This window comes from Pholcus phalangioides, unplaced genomic scaffold (genome assembly GCF_987345545.1).
Source record: "Pholcus phalangioides strain wild (caught in Gottingen) unplaced genomic scaffold, Ppha-v1.0 ptg000039l_1, whole genome shotgun sequence".
Lineage (NCBI taxonomy): Eukaryota > Metazoa > Arthropoda > Arachnida > Araneae > Pholcidae > Pholcus > Pholcus phalangioides.
Window position 1 is genome coordinate 18688003 of NW_028301625.1, and position 16357 is coordinate 18704359.

General features: G+C 34.8%; 1 protein-coding gene across 5 annotated transcripts in view; it reads right to left on the reverse strand.

Moving 5' to 3' along the window:
• Grip (Glutamate receptor interacting protein) overlaps nt 1–16357 on the reverse strand; it is a 109667-nt gene that overhangs the window by 69625 nt on the left and 23685 nt on the right. Inside the window, exon 1 of one of the 5 annotated variants that reach the window (XM_089253525.1) lies at nt 15738–16126. The exons of 2 other annotated variants lie outside the window; for them this stretch is intronic. In XM_089253525.1, coding sequence (XP_089109651.1) covers nt 15738–15798 — 61 coding nt within the window. In that variant the 5' untranslated portion in view covers nt 15799–16126. Of the gene's footprint in view, nt 1–13215; nt 13356–15737; nt 16127–16357 lie in introns of those variants that run through there. 2 more of the 5 variants (XM_089253523.1, XM_089253522.1) reach the window with 2 other exon arrangements.

The following is a 16357-nucleotide window of genomic DNA, read 5'->3' on the forward strand; positions in this document are numbered from 1 at the left end:
AGTGGTCAGAGCACTCGTCCGGCAATCGAGGGACCCGGGTTCGACTCCCGGTAGAGGCAGAGATGAGTTTTTTTCCTTCCTTAAAAAAAAAAAAAAAAAAAAAAAAATTAACATCTCAAATAATAAATATCTTCACAACATCCAGTCTTCCGTATATCTTGTATTAAGAAGTGGAGAGCGACATTCATGTCATATATATAGGGAATGTGCTGGAGATTTCAATTCACCAAAGTTTGCAATCTGACCACTGTTTATAACATTTTGAGGGACCCAGACAGCCAGAAGTTGCAAGGGTTAAGGTGCATCCTGTCAAAATGGGTCTTCAGCAGGTGCTTTGCTGGTATTGCAATGTGCATCTTGATAGAAGTTCTATCCACACACTGATGCTGTGGAAGTGCTGAAATGATATGGTTGCACAAAATAGATTATACTGCTGGCCAAGTGCAGCATCATCTACTTGCACATTTTGCATTTTTTTTCTTTTGCGAAAGAAACTTCCATTGCTTCAGGAGTATCCATGCAAATTTTCAAGTCATTCCGATCAGTACTTATTGTATAGTTTTGGAATCAAAACTTAAATTATAATCACCCTGTATATAGCTGATTATTTTTCATAAATCTGTTACTACTATACAGTAGAATCTTGATTAACTGGGCTTAACAATGTGTGTGAGAAAGTATTAAAAAAAACAACTATTGAATATTAAGACTGGGAAATATACAGTAGGAGATGTGCTACTTCTTATGGGAAAGAAAATGAAAATGTGAGGTAATGTAACTACTAGTACACTAGTCTTTGTCCTTTAAGGACAGTTGGTGTCTTTATTGGATTATAGGACCACCTGGCCCTAGCATGATGGTGTCACTACTGTAGCTGCTTGTTTGTGAAGGGAAAAAGAAACCCTGTGAGATAATACACCACTACATTTAGATGTGTGATGCAATCCTTATTCATGAATTTGCTAAAGATAGAGCATCAGAATGTAGCCAAAGGTTAGAAAATGTTGTAAGAATGAGAAATTTTGGCTGTTATATATATAACTTTAAATAACTAAGATACTTCATATGAAAAAAAAAATATATATATATATATATTCTGGCCACTTTTATGAGACTTTTTGAAAAAAACCACTTATAAAATCTTATGTCATTTAAAGATATATCATGAGAATGTACCCCAAGGATATAAAATGTGGTTAAAAATGAAACATTTTGGCTAATAATGAACCAATATGATATTTTTCAAGGAAAAAAATCATATTTAGGCAACTTTTATTTGATTTTTTGAAAAAAACCACTTGGTTAAAACCAAGGTTTAAACCAAACAACCCTGCTTCAAAGTGGAGATTATATTGAAATATAATCGTATACACAAATACTTAATTTATATAAAAATATTCTGTATATACTCATGATACATACGTACACACGTGTTTTTAGTTTTCTAATATTCCCATTCAATAATTAGGCATTAGAATAATGCTAATCCTTGCAAATTTCTTCATATCCAGTAGTTTGAAAATTTTTACCAATACGATATTCATAAATGGCACTGGTATAAAAAAAATTCACTTTTCCGAAATCAGATATTTTCGATAATTCGAACTAACGACAACTCGCAAGTTTTTCGCCGGTCGCTGCATATTCATGTTCTCGAGATTTGACTGTAACCCGTCGATCGTAATTCTATTTCGGGCGATAGCGGGAGAGACTTTTTTTAATCTCATTTTTCTTTGAAATTCTTCAAAATAAAAATTTATTGAACGCGTATAAGTTGCGTTCAATAAATTTTAGAGAATGAAATTTAATTCGCTCAATCCCAGAGGCTCCCAAACTTTTTTCACCTGCGGCTCCCTTGTCCAATTCATGGTTTATCTCTGCAGCTCCCCAGAATAATTTAGTAGATATTTTCACTTATAAAAGAACGACCTCAAAGAGATAGGCACACAAATCAATATCTCCAGTTGGCCGCGCGACGCACACTACTCTATCCGATAGTAGTCTAGCATGAAAAATACGCAGCCCGGAAAAACTCGGCTCTTAAAAAAAATAGGGCTGGGGAATCGATTAAAATTTTTAACTGGTTAATAAAAAAACTTTGACCGATTAATCGAATTTTAATTGAATATTTTTTGTGATATTAAGCTGGTATAAAAATATATTTTATTGATATCACTCACATATTCTGTACATGTAAACAAATATAGGAATAGGTTAAGAAATTAGGGCTATACCCGCTTCAAGCAATTTAATATGCAGAAAATAATTGCCAAAACCTGTAACTTCACTTGGATCTTGTTTTTTTAAAAGAAATCGGTTTTTTTATTATTATTCACTGATTTCGAAACTACTTTCGATTATAATGTTGCATGCTTGCCTAGAAACCCTTCTCGAATGGTACTCGTGAGGAGATGAGCTGATGCTTCCAAGAATACGGAAAATGTCTGTTCATAACGGAAACAATAAATTTTGATTGTCTTCTAAAATGCCCATCAAACTCAATTTGAAACTAGATTCAACGGAACTTGATGATTTCAATTTCATGAAAATATTGATTCAAATATTCTAAATATGGTCACTCATCCAAGATGTTCTGTATAAAACGTGATTTATGAGAGAGAGACATCTAATAAGTTTTTTTTCAAAAAACAAAATCTAATTCACAAACTTTTAATAAGAATTTTAATAGATTTGATCGGATCGATTTAACTCAGCTAAAATTTTTAACTGCGATAAACAATTGATCGATTAACCGACCCGATTAATCGAACCAGCCCTAATAAAATCACAGCACCCCACATAAGTTTGCTCAGCAACAGCTAATGCTGTAGGGCAGGGGTTCTCTGAACGTTTTCACCCGCGGCGCCCCTTTTTGTAATCTACGCTTATTTACGGCTCCCCAAAACAGTTCAACAAAGAATCGCTTTGTCAGGGCCACCGCTCCGCGGCGCACAGTTTGAGAACCTCTGCTCTAGGGTAACCTCTTCCAATCAGAAATAAACAAAATGGAATGAGAAATGTTAGAAAAACGATAAAAATGGCAATAATGCAATTAGGATGTTGTAGGTCTGGTGGACAGAGGTAGAAAAAAAATAGACATAGTTCTACTTCGATTTGAAATCGATACTACTTCCATTATTGTTGCTCTTTGTCAGCATAGTGTCGTCATTCACTGTAAAAACAGGTAACCCTATCTAATATGATCGGTCCAGGGTCGAGTCACAAAACTACTCGGTGTTGGCAAGCGCACACACATAGTACTACTGAATCTCAACTATTATAATTGGGTAGTTTCAGCATTGAATTAGCATTATTGCAGAGTTTATGCAAGGCCGTAGCTATTAAGGGGATCTACGCCCTATCCTCATCCATGCACTGTAGTTTGGTCTTCTCTTGAAGGAATTTCTGGCAACGGCCCTAACGTGATTTATAATCATTTTTTGAAAAATATACCATACCCCCCACATTAGCCGGCACATGCGGTAAAATTTAAGATACACCAGTATTTTAAATTATTGGGATCTGGTTCGCTCCGGGCATGCCGGGAAAAGCAAGGTTCAATAAGGATTATAGTATGTACTCAGCCAATTCAACGGATTTTTTGAATAACGATATTTAAGAAATTTCCAGAATTGGTGACACTAATTTTCCGGCAAGCCGGCTAATGCGAGAAATACACGGCATATATTTTTTTCTAATTTTATATCATCAACTGAGTGGCAAGTCTGTTGGCATTTCGTATTCAATTGTATTTCTGTGCATGGCCCAAAACCTTCTACCTTGAAATTTAACTGACCTAAGGGGAAATATTTTTCGATCAAACAGTAGAAAATTTAACAAACAGCTCAACCATAATAGACTCAAAATATTCTACGTAAATACTAATGACAAATTATAATTGTATTATACAAGTCTTATAATTGTCTATGGGCCTAAGCTTTGTAACTTCTATCCCTTTCCTACACTTAGCTATTTACGGTTAAGCAGCCAACAATCACAAATCAGTTACATATTTTTTCGTCTCGTAGCATTAAACCAAAAATTTTTTCCCCGACTCCCACTGAGGTTATTTTCAGATAACTTTTAATAACCTTCAGCTCCTTCATTTTAGCGCTAGGCGGTTAATTTTTCTTCATTTCCAAGAAAGTTGAGATTTCCGCTCTTAATCTCTTTGGGTCGTTATATATATTTTTTTTTTCATTTTGAGTCATGAAAGTAGCACCAGAAACTTTTTCTCGTATCCTTTCAGTTTTTTCTCCACATTCAAGGAGTAGAGTAACTAAGAAAGCTTAGACGTATACAAAGATAAAATTCCACCGCCTACCCATCCTTTCCTTGAAAAATCTAGGAAAAAAAACGATGGAAGACACCCTCCTGCCCTTTGTTGACCCTCAGCATGCATTAGTTTTCTTGCCAAATATATATATATATATATATATATATATATATACTCTGCAGCATATATTTTTGAAGCAAAGTAACGCTGTGTACAAAAATTATTTTCGGCTGTGAAAATGACTCAATTATTGAAAATTACGAAGTCCTTTGCATCTCAACTGATCACAAGTTCATTAAATAAATGCCTATTGAAGGTGGTTGAGATGACATCCGTATGATATGAATTAAAATGTCGCAGCAATTAATATAATGAAAATGAGAAAAAACTAAAATTTCTATTTTTCTCAGATATAAAAGAAAAATTAGAAACAGTAATATCCCTATAACTAAGATGACCATAGACGGATTTATGGTTTTTACTCCCATTTTTTCTCTTTTCTTACAACCATACATTCACTAAATTTGTGCCCTGGGCATAGCAAAATAGCTCACTTATACAATGCATCGCTAAAGTTCACACACATGAAATTCGCTAGTAAATTGAAAAGCCGAATCATTGAATAATAAAGATTATCAGATACTTCTCTAAGAATATTATTCGAACATTTGAATATCAAAAACAGTGCTATAATTATTAATAAAAACAAGTTTTTGCGGAAAGAGTGAAATTTGTGTTTGCAAAAGTTTAGACAGAATGAAGAATTTATACGCGATTGGTCGTCCAGATATGCAAATTCGATACTAATGACGTCACCGCCTTACAGTATTCATGCTCTCCCCGCGATATAGCGTCAGTTATTTTAGATACTGTGAGTAACAGCGAGCAGTTCTGAAAAAGTAAACTGAATATGGAAGCTGAAATCGGAAGGGTAGACTGTTCCGGAAATTTCAGTTCCCTCACAATGTTCTGAAGTGTCTATATACTGAATATTATATGGAGGTGGTAGACTAAAAGCGCAAATTGAGCCGCGTGCAGCGTTCGCAACACGACGCAGGGCAGCACACTGTTCTGCAGCCAACTGCTGAGCCGCAGATTTTCTTGACCCACGTGCACGATTCTTCGTATTTGGTAGTGGTTTTTTTTTGTTTTTTTTTCAAAAATAGTCATTTTGATGGTGTTCCCATTCTCGTATGAAATATTGTTTAATATCAATACTATTTACATAAAGAAATAATTGATAATATACCGTGTTCAATTCCTGAATATTTATTAAATATTATTGTTCTTCCATTAGTTTTGACTTTTCATTAGCTCTAAATTTTCATTCATTATGGGATTCATTAATTTCAGAATTCATTATGGGATTCATTAATTTCGGAATTCATTATTGGATTCATTAATTTCGGAATTCATTATTGGATTCATTAATTTCCGAATTTTCACTAATTGTGATTGTTTCCAAATTTTGAATTGTCATCAATTCTGAATTTTCATTAATTTTTATCCATCCAGAATTTATTATTTTTTTAATTAGCCTACGAAATAATTTTCATTAAATTTCTGAATTTGGCTTTAATTCCGAATATTCATTATATTTCATCGATCGATTTAAAAGAATTATTTTTCATTAAAAATCTGAAATTTAATTATTAATTTCACTAATTCTCGTTTCATTAATAGTTATTTTACATTAAATATGAATTTTCAGCAGTTCCGGTATTATTAATTTTAAATTGTGATGAATCCTTCCATTTGTTCTGGCTTTCACAAGTTCCAAATTTTCATTCATTATGGGATTATTTTTCATTAATTTCGGAATTTTCATTCATTCCAATTTCTATTAATTACATAATATATATCTTTAATTTTATTGCGATTCATTCTAAATTTTGAATTTTCATAAATCCTGAATTTTTATCCATCTTCAATTTTCGTTAATTTATATGTAAATCCATCTTTAGTTTCTTTTTTAATTACGGAATAATTTTCCTTTACTTCTGAATTTTCATTAATTATGATATTTCATCAATTCAGGAATAATTTATCAGAAAAATCTGAATTTTCAATCGTTTTTTAAATATTCATTAATTTCGAATATTGTTATTTTAATCCCGATTTTCTATTATTTTTTGTATTCACGTTTTCACCAATATATATAATATTTAGGCCCCCCCCCCCCCCGAAATCGTTTCCTTCCGAAAACGCTCATCCACTCTGGGGTCTGCGTCCAGAGTCAATACCGTCTACAGCAGAAAGTCTCCGCGCGAAGCTCGTGACTTGACTGAAGTCGCCCATTTCACCTAGTCATTGGATATACTGCAAAAAAGTAAAGATTTCGCATACGTAGGACTGCTATATCCAATGGCTACAGATGGAATGTACGAGTTCAGTGACGTTAAAGCTTCGAGCGGAGGCGTTTTGCTATAGGTGTTCACGAAGGAACTGCGTTCCAATCACTGAGCTATAAGTAAACCTTATAGCTCAGTGGTTCCAATATGCACATCTAAGGCGACTAGATAAGGATACCCTTATTCTAGTGGCTATATGCACATCCCTTCGCCAGGGCCATCTTAAGAGTATCATGGGCCCCCGGGCCAATTGATTTTTCTGTGGCCCTACCAAACAAATTCTTGAAAATTTCAATCAGAACTCATTTTTGTAAGACCCCCGGGCCGTGACGGGTGGGCCCATGTCTTAGGACGGCACTGCCCCTCGCTACGCGTGGCTCAAATCCCGCCCGAAACTGAAATGTTTTTTTCAGCGATGAGAAGTGAAATCTAGATGGGTCAGATAGATGAGGATAATAATTACGCGGTTTGCGCAAGAAACCAGATTAATTGTAGTCATAGACAAGGTGGTTGTTTACTGTTGGTTTCGGTTGCAATGGCAAGTAATAGCCTCTCTTGGAGGTCGCAAAAATGCTCAGCATTATACAGAGACACTGGAGCATGATCCATTACCATCTGGCGAATGCCTAGCTGGTCTGCAGTGGGAGTTTCAGCAAGATAATGCACGCAGGTCCGTACACCCAGCATTTCGTGCAAAAGTCTATATATATATAGTTTAACGAGCAAAATATTAAAGTTCTCGACTGGACAGCATGTGGCCCCAAGTCGATCTCAAACCTCTTTAGAATCTTTAGGGCATTTTAACGAGAGGTTTATGAAAATAATCGATACTATTCGTCTGCCAACGATCTTGGAGCGTCCATTGAGAGTTATTGGCATAATTTTGAGCAGCAGATAATGCAAGACTTAATTTCTTCGATGGAAACCTGAATTAGCATACTGATTAAAGAAAAGACACATCCGACCAAATTTTGAAGTGTTTTTATTTTGCTGAAAATTTGACTTTGTCTAAGTTTTTGCGTCGATTGTTTATTGCTATTTTTTATTTTGTGATTATGTTGTCTATAAATAAATATGTATAGTCTAATTTTTTTACTTTGAAAATAAAGTACATGTTCACTCTAAGTGGTAATTAATTTGTGATGTTGCAATCAGTAGTTTTAATATAATGTGTGATCTCAACTATACAGTGTCTAAACTTTTGCGGTGCACTGTATATTTTGGTGGCAGTTGGCAATATCTCGTAGCAACACTGCATTCCATTTTCCCGTATTTTTCTCGAAATATGACCGTTACTACCCAAAGCCGAACAGTCTCGCTCATTCACACCTAAACGAAGACTTGTATTTGAAATTCAGCCCAAGGTTGACGTAGAAAGAAATTTTTGCTACGACCCTGCTTCAGCCAGAGACATCAAGCGGGAAACAGAGCATAGAAATTTTTTTTGGCATGATTTGTTTGTTTTGTGACTAAGAAATTTTAAAATTCTGGTGGGATAATCAGTTCGACTCAGGGACACCCTGAGCATCACACATCACCAGCGAGACCCGGTGTGGAAATAATCACGCTACGTGATACTGAGCTGAGCAAAACCGGTGTATCTTTTTCAGCCCCTGTAGCCACAAACTGGGTGATTGCTTTCTTTTAACCTCAAGGAGTTAAGCTAGCACCTGGTTTTGAATGTCTTTTTTTTTATTAAATTTGTAATTTCACACAGTGTCTTCACCATACAGTATTGTACCGTCTGCGAATGAGATTAGTTTACAATTTATGTGAAGTTTAGTAAAATCATAAATGACATATTCAATCATTATTGATACTCAAAAAGTGCATTAAAAAACAATGTAAACATACACATCGTGAAAATTCCAAAAAATGAATGCTCGGGTCTGAAAGAGTTATGGGAAGGCTAAGCAAAATCGACCATCAAAATAGCCCATTCTGTGCTACTCAAACCTCAAAACCGGCTTTGTGTGGGGTTGAAGCTGCTTAGAACTATGGATGTAGATCCGACTTTCGACCGATGCCAGACGAGGGCGATCATCTCTGTACGCGAAAATTCCCGCAACTCATAAGCAGTCGTCACACGAACGTTGTTTTTTGCACAGGAACAGGTTTCATGATAGAAAAACCTATCGTTCGTGAAGTATTATGCGATTTTTTGCCGTCTGGCAAGTATAGTTTATTCTTCATCCCACAAAGCACATGCAAAAAAAAAATCACGTACGTGAAACTGTCTCTTTATCGTCAATATTCTGACTGGAAGCGTTTAGTATTGAGGAAAGAATTTTTTTCCCGTTTCGTTCTAATTTCTGACATATATAAACCGAGATTAGTATCTTTCATCAATTTTATTACAGCCGTAAGGGGTCATTCAAGTATTACGTCAGCATCGGGGGGGGGGGGGTTCGGATTTGTGGACTTTTGTTGACAAGGGGGGAGGGGGTTTGAATGTTGCTTACGTCATCAACCACCCCTTTTTGAAGATATGGAATATTCTAAGCTGCGACGAAATTTTGCTGGGAGGGGGGTCAGTGTTTTTCTGACAGGGGGGGGGGGCAAAAATGGCTGAAAATCTGCTTACGTAATACTTGAAAGGCCCCTAATTAATGTGGGTGTACGCATTTAAATAATATTCAGCTATATTTCTGTCATGATTGTGTTATGTGTAAGTGTCTTCACTAGCCAATGAAATAGTGAATTTTTTGTACATTAAAATTAAATTACCATTTAAGCTTTGTTTGAGTTTTAGTTGATTTTCTTTTTTTGAATCAGGATCGTCCGCCATATTGTCCCACTGGGGGTAATGACACCCCACCGGGGCAATACCACCATGGTGGTGGCATGACCCCGAGGGTTGTGCCAGAGGCGTACGTAGGGCATGTGTCCCCTCCAAGCCGACCATTAGAAAAAAGATATTTCTAAAAAAAATTAAAATATCGAAAGAAAATATATTTTATAAGTATTTTAACCAATTTCTGCTAATTCCAAATGCTTTTTGAAGGGTGATAACTCAGTTTATCGGGAAGTAAACTTCTGTGCGGTCCCTCACGCCTTTTGTGGCTCCTCCAACGGTCGATCCTGCGTACGCCCCCGGGTGTGGCGGCATTACCCCGGTGTCAGGGTAATCAAGTAAACACTGAAGATTTTGAAAAAATCCCTTTTTAAACAACGTTAAAAACCCATTTAAGCTTTGTTAACGCATTTTGATGTGCGTAAGAAACTGTAAAACGAAATAGTCCCCTTGTTTAAAGTGTTATGTTACTTTACAGTAAAGAAAAGAATTTTTCTTTAAGATGGAGTGATTTCCTTGGTTTCCCGTTTCGATTCCGAATGCCTTGTCAAACATAGCCATGCCCGGTCAACCGAGTTTATCCCGTTTTCGGGCTTACTTACACAGCCAGCCTGATTTAGACACAGGCTCAATCATGCCGCAGCTGGGATTCGAACACATTCTTTCACAACCGAAGGTCAGTGAGATCTCCATATTCCATCCACGGTTTTCTAATTAACGTGCTGCTCTCGGTCCTTAGAAGTTCTTTCATTTCCAAATTATTTACCACGATAGCAGGATACATTAAATTTTTTTTTAATGAATTGAAAGAGAAGTGAAATTTTTTTTACATAGGTGTTACTGTGTGGAGAAAATTTCTCAAGATCTAATAAGTCCCCTAAGGCTAGTTGTCCAATGGAAGCTACGCGAGAAAACAAATCGCAAGATCACTATAATATAGTCTTGCGCATACACGCGACTTTGAATCGCTTCCAATAGACGACTAGCCTTACAAAAGCCAAGACACGTCTTATAATCAACTAACCAATCAAAGTCGTGTATGTAACGTTTTAACTATTAAGTAAAATGTGTCATTAATGGCTTGTGTGACTTTGGCCAATACTGAAATTCCATACGAGGAACAGAGCGTTATTATACATTATTGTTTACGTCAGCGTTCCCAACCTTATTTGCCAAGGATGCACGAGTAATAGTTTTTCCAGGGAGCGGGCGTAAATGTCAAAATTCATTGTTAGAAAAGGCTGTTTTGTTTACTCTAACAGAAACTTGTTAGCTGAGGTGGATATATGGTTTCGCCGAATGTAGGCAATGTAATTTTTGTCGCCCTCCTTACGTTGTAGTCCAGTTTTCCAGACCACCCATTCAAGTTTCACAAAATTTTTTGAAATTGTCATCCTGGGTTATAACCCGCTTAGCCCCGTGAATAATACCCCTGCTTGTTGGTGCATGAAAAGAAAAGTTCGGAACTGTTGGCTGCAACATAGGTTTTATCAGTTTTTACAATACGTATTTCCTGATGGTTAAAAAAGAAACTATTAATCGCAGTATTTCACTAATAAAATGAAAGATCAATTAAAATAGATTGTATTTATTTGTATAAGTTGTTGTTCACTAGTATGATTAGATAGAATATTTCTAACCGAAAAATTCATGGCAACGTTCATTTTTTTCTAGTTGCAAAAACTCTACACAAGTCTTAGAACATACATTGATGTTATCTGTTGATGTTAAGACGTGCTGTATTTAAATGCCTACCGCAGTAGGTATATGAGAAAAAATGAGGGCAATATGCAAAACAGACGTATTGCCCAGTTTTTGGATAACTTACCTGTTGTGGCCTTTGTATTTGTTTTAGGCATGCTTTTGATTTATTTACAATCAACACATAGGTACAAGAATACTGGAGAAAAGATCAATATATTTGAAAAGAAAAAAAAGCGTGAAACTAATCATTCTGGAAGTTGAAAGAGGGTCAAAATGAAACCGTGCGATGTACTGATGCCGAAAATAGCTCACACTAGAAACAAGAAAACACATCAGAATATGGCAGAGAAAGAGATGGGCTGAGAGCTCGACGGACAAACTTGACATTTTTTTCAGGAATACTTAGGAAAATTCCTGTTTATTTTGTTCAACCAAGGGCCATAAGCGATATTATGTATTTTCATATGTTAATCATACCAAGTTTAGAGTCGCCTCCTAACCGCTTGACAAATGATGCTCAACAAAAATGATTTTTAATCGATTAAAAAAAGGAAAAAACTCTCACAACCATAACGTTTCAAGTTATTTTAAATGTGTATTTATTTCCTACAACTAGTTTTGTCCTTGGCTAGAGATTTTCCACGTCCAGTCGGTCCTGCGGCACAAAGCACCAAAAACACTAACCTATAGGATCAAAAGTCCTAGGGATAATGAATATCTAGAAATGAATGAATAGAAACGGGCAATTTACTAATCAGAACTGAAAAAAAAAAAGCTAAAAAGAGCAGGATTGTAAGAATTCAATACAATTACTCATGGTAGTGAATATTTCAGAACAATTTTGTCCAAAATTTCAACAATCAAATGCCAAACGAAACCAAGTAAAGAAACTGAATATGTCTATACAGTTTGGATTTCATAAGTGAATAGTAATTAATCTCGCACGCCGAACATAAAATACTCTACCTATATGGGGGATAAAGATAGAAGAAAAATAGATCTGGTAATTTACTAGAAAGCCTCCCACCAAGTTTGCTATGAGTAGGCGTGGCAATAGGGTCAGACGAGGCCTCACAAGGGATGTTAGGCAAAAGTAAATTTAGGAAGCCTCTCTTCCCCACAGACTTTAAAGTCTTTTCAAGGTTTGGTAACAATATGGTATATGGAGTTTAGTAAAACATTTCTTTTTTCACGGAAAGGAAATGATGCCGTATCTTTCAGAAGGGAGTAGTTCGAAATCCGGAAACTCCAGAGCAGCAAACAAGTATCAGCAAAATTCAGTAGTTTAATGGAATAAATTGTGAGCTATTTCGCATTAACCATCTCACCAAATTAATCAAACGATATCTTTGGAATCACGATAATATTTATCGACCGAGTTTTCGGCTCGTTTTCTGCATACCCGAATATGTGTAAACTACAAATAGAAAATTACTGATATATTCTAATTTAAAATTAAGGGTGCAATACCAGCTAATTTTAACCCTTAAATGCTCAATTTTTTTTTTGAGCTTATAAAATTTTTCCATAGTTAATGACAGAAAGCATGAAAAATTATATTGCAATTGTATTGCGTATATAGTGCCTTAAAAATCGCTCATTAAATAAATGTATTAAGTAATATTACATTCCAAATATATAACTACCTTCTTTGTGATTCAAACTAGAGTAAGAAAAAAAATCGGGTTACAAACTTCAAGGTAAAAAAAAAATAAATGCAAACAAAACATTTAACAAATTAGCAAAATCACAAACACACATGTTCAACAACAAAGAGTTGTCGTTAATTGGGACATCTACCAGCAAATTCAAGATATATAGCAGAAAGAAAATGACCTCAGCTTATGTGCGAAGTCGATTCTGAATTTTTATCTTCGAACTGCTTGCAGAAATGAACGTCTAAAGAACTCTTTGCATATATGAAAGCTACGTTTTAAGGGAGGGGGATTAACATATTTTTTTATGGGCATTTTTTTTTAGTAGCCACCTCGTTGAGCATTTTGCCTATTGTGGCTTTTGTATTTGTATAATCAAGAGGAGACCATAAAGAAAATTGTTACTGATTTCGAAAATTACTATGCAATACTTACGGCGTAATTTTCGTGAATGGTGCTGCAAAGTGTAGAAATAATATAATGGCGGTTCAAAAGCACTAGGAATCATTTAAGTAAATCAAAACGGAAATTCCTAGAAATACAGGACTAAAAACACACGAGACACGAACGACTAACAGCGACTGCAGCGAACAGTGACAAAATAATGTGAAGGTTGATGCAGCTCATTTATCTTCGATGCTTGGCGGGTGATCAACTGAACATCAACAAACACGTTATTCACCACTTGAGCTACAACCCAATTAAAAATTCTGAGTGGATTGCACAACTACATCACAGGGAACAGTCACAACAGAAAAAAAATATGCCAGATCCATGGAAACGATCCTGATTTCCAATCATATACAGAGTCGATGTGTTTTCGAATTATACGATTGGATGCAAGGCTTCCAGACACCATTTCATTAGATAAGATTGAAATTTTCCTCCTACATGTAATTAGTACCGAAAAAACATTGACTCACTTTAAAGTGAAGCAGTTGAAAGCTTCGTTTGGACCAATGTTTGATGGACTTTTTTTTTTCTTCTCTAGTCTTAATTCTCATATCAGTAAATTGAACACACGCTTAAGTTTGACATTGGAACTATTGTTGCAGACATTTTTCTTTTCCCTTAATGAGTTTGTCTGAAGATAAGCGTGTTTTTTTGTTGAAAAAACAACACATTAATCAAAATCGTAGACCAAACAAACTTATACCCATCTTACGCAAGTGAGATTAATCAACTTTTCTTATATTCTTTTGTACCAAAAATAAAAACAGATTAATAAATACTTTAGTTTTAATGATCGATAGATTCAAATACATTTGTGTGATGAACATTTAACTACATATCTTTACATAAAAATTTTTGTTTCGTTTTATATTATACAAGCCAATATAAGGAAAAAAATGGGCATTTTCTTTCAACTCAAAAAAATCTTATTTATATGAAGCAAACTCATACGCAGCATAGAACCAGTCAACTAGATGTATGCAGAACGCGGGCCGCATTCTGTAAACAAAAACACAGACTAGAAAAAAAAGACTTAGTTAATTAGCAGAATTTCATTTACACAGTAGTTATTTTTTGTAAATTTTCATGATCCGGCTAATCTGCGAACTGGCATGTCTTGTGACGTGCAACATGTTACGATACAATGTGTAAATACGTAATTCACCGTTCAATCAAATAATTTTAAACCAGGCAGACCTGCCTTTTGGCAGGTTTTTGACCGTTTAAACTGTCACACCAAAAACCTATCAAAAACCTCAAATATTGCTTTTAAATATAAAAATTTCCGTTGAAAACACACATCGATTCCATGTAATGTTTAAAACCACTATATTATACAAATAATAAATACTTAATATAATTGTAAAATAATTTTCTGCTCTCTACAGAATTATTTTGAATAATATATATGTTATTTTTTCTTATAAAATATACCATTTCAATAGAGCATAACATAAAAGCTGAAGGAAAAACTATGGAACTATTTGAAACTTCAATTCAACATGATTCACGACCTTCTAAAATTTCTTCAACTGCTTATACAGTATATGTGTATTGATATAAACCATCTGCTGTACTCTTTTCATAACAGGTAGGTGTTTAAAAAAATTTTTACACCATATATGTAATGTTGATTTCTGTTACTAAATTTTCTAGATAATCACTGATACTTAAAACGATACCCTTATTGTGCATTACATTAGAATATAGCTAGCAATGAAAATACTTAATTGGACTAGAATGTCCTTTAATTTAGCAGTGCTGATTGCATATGATGCTTAAGAAAAGCTCATAAAACTTATTCTAAGTGTAAAATACATAAAAAGTGTAAATACAAAAGTAAGAATGACAACATATTAACATGTTTTTGACTTTTTTAATAATGAGTAAGTTTTTGAGGTCAAAACCCCTAATCTTGTGATCTCACATCACACATTTTAAATAAACAGCTCTATTTCGCTTAGCAAATTGAACACAGGTAATCAGTAGTTTAGATAACATTAGCAGTTTGGATGAAATGGACCATAAAATTATATATTATCTGTTCGAGAGTTCGACAGTCTGCCAAAAAATTAAAATCGCAAATTATAATTAAGATTTAGTTTTAATTATTGTAATAAATTAATGTTTAAAAAAAAAACGCAATATACAAAAAAGCAAGTTCTTCATCATGTTATCAACCTACTGTGTTAAAAATAATATCCATTCATTTAGGTTTTCGACGGTTTAAACCAGTTTTTGACACTTGTCATGAGTGAAAAACTGGTTTTGATGTCAAAAACCCAACCCTGCTTTAAGCCTTAGAAAAATTTATGCATAGGCTGTGGTCAAACAATGGTTGAATTATGGCTAAAACTAGTCATTATATAGATTAGGTATACATCGACAAAAATCAAATTCGAGGCTTTTATTAGTCTTTTTATACGCCAATATTACGTGAATTAAATTTTAAAAAATTGCAAATATAATACAGATGCAAAATTTGTTTCTCTCTTTACACTTACCTTCTGAGAATAAACCTTTGAAAGCGCTGGTCATATCTGCAAAGATTTCCTTCAAAATCATTAAAAATGTTTCGCTAACCTTTCGGGTATTATTTGTCACACACTTTAGCACTTCAACAATCAAATTTGGTAATTTTGTGTGAAACAATCGTTATAAAAGACTGCATTATAAATGTTAAATCCACCGCTAACGGATAGGTTCCTTCATTAATTAGTTTCACGTGCTATCTCGTTTTCCCCATTCACAGAAACGGAAACAAACACCTCCAAAAAGGTCTCGCGAATTGTTGATGCACATAGGAGAAGGGAAGAGCGATGGTGTAAAATGTTTGAGTAGAGAGCCTATATCGTCATCACACCCTCAAAACGAGAGGACTAAAGCCCAAAACGGAAATATAGAGGGTATGAAAGCAAACAAGAGCGAGAGAGTATTCTACTAGCATCATGCCTTCACCTTCTAGGTAGTGAGAGGGGGAGAAATGAGACATGATGGAGACAGCCTCTTCTGCCATAAGATGACATCCTCTGCACAAGAGAAACAAAAACGCATATATCCCAAAGGAGAATATTCCCAATTTTCTCTTTCCTAAACCACACACTGACAGATGTTATTTACAAAA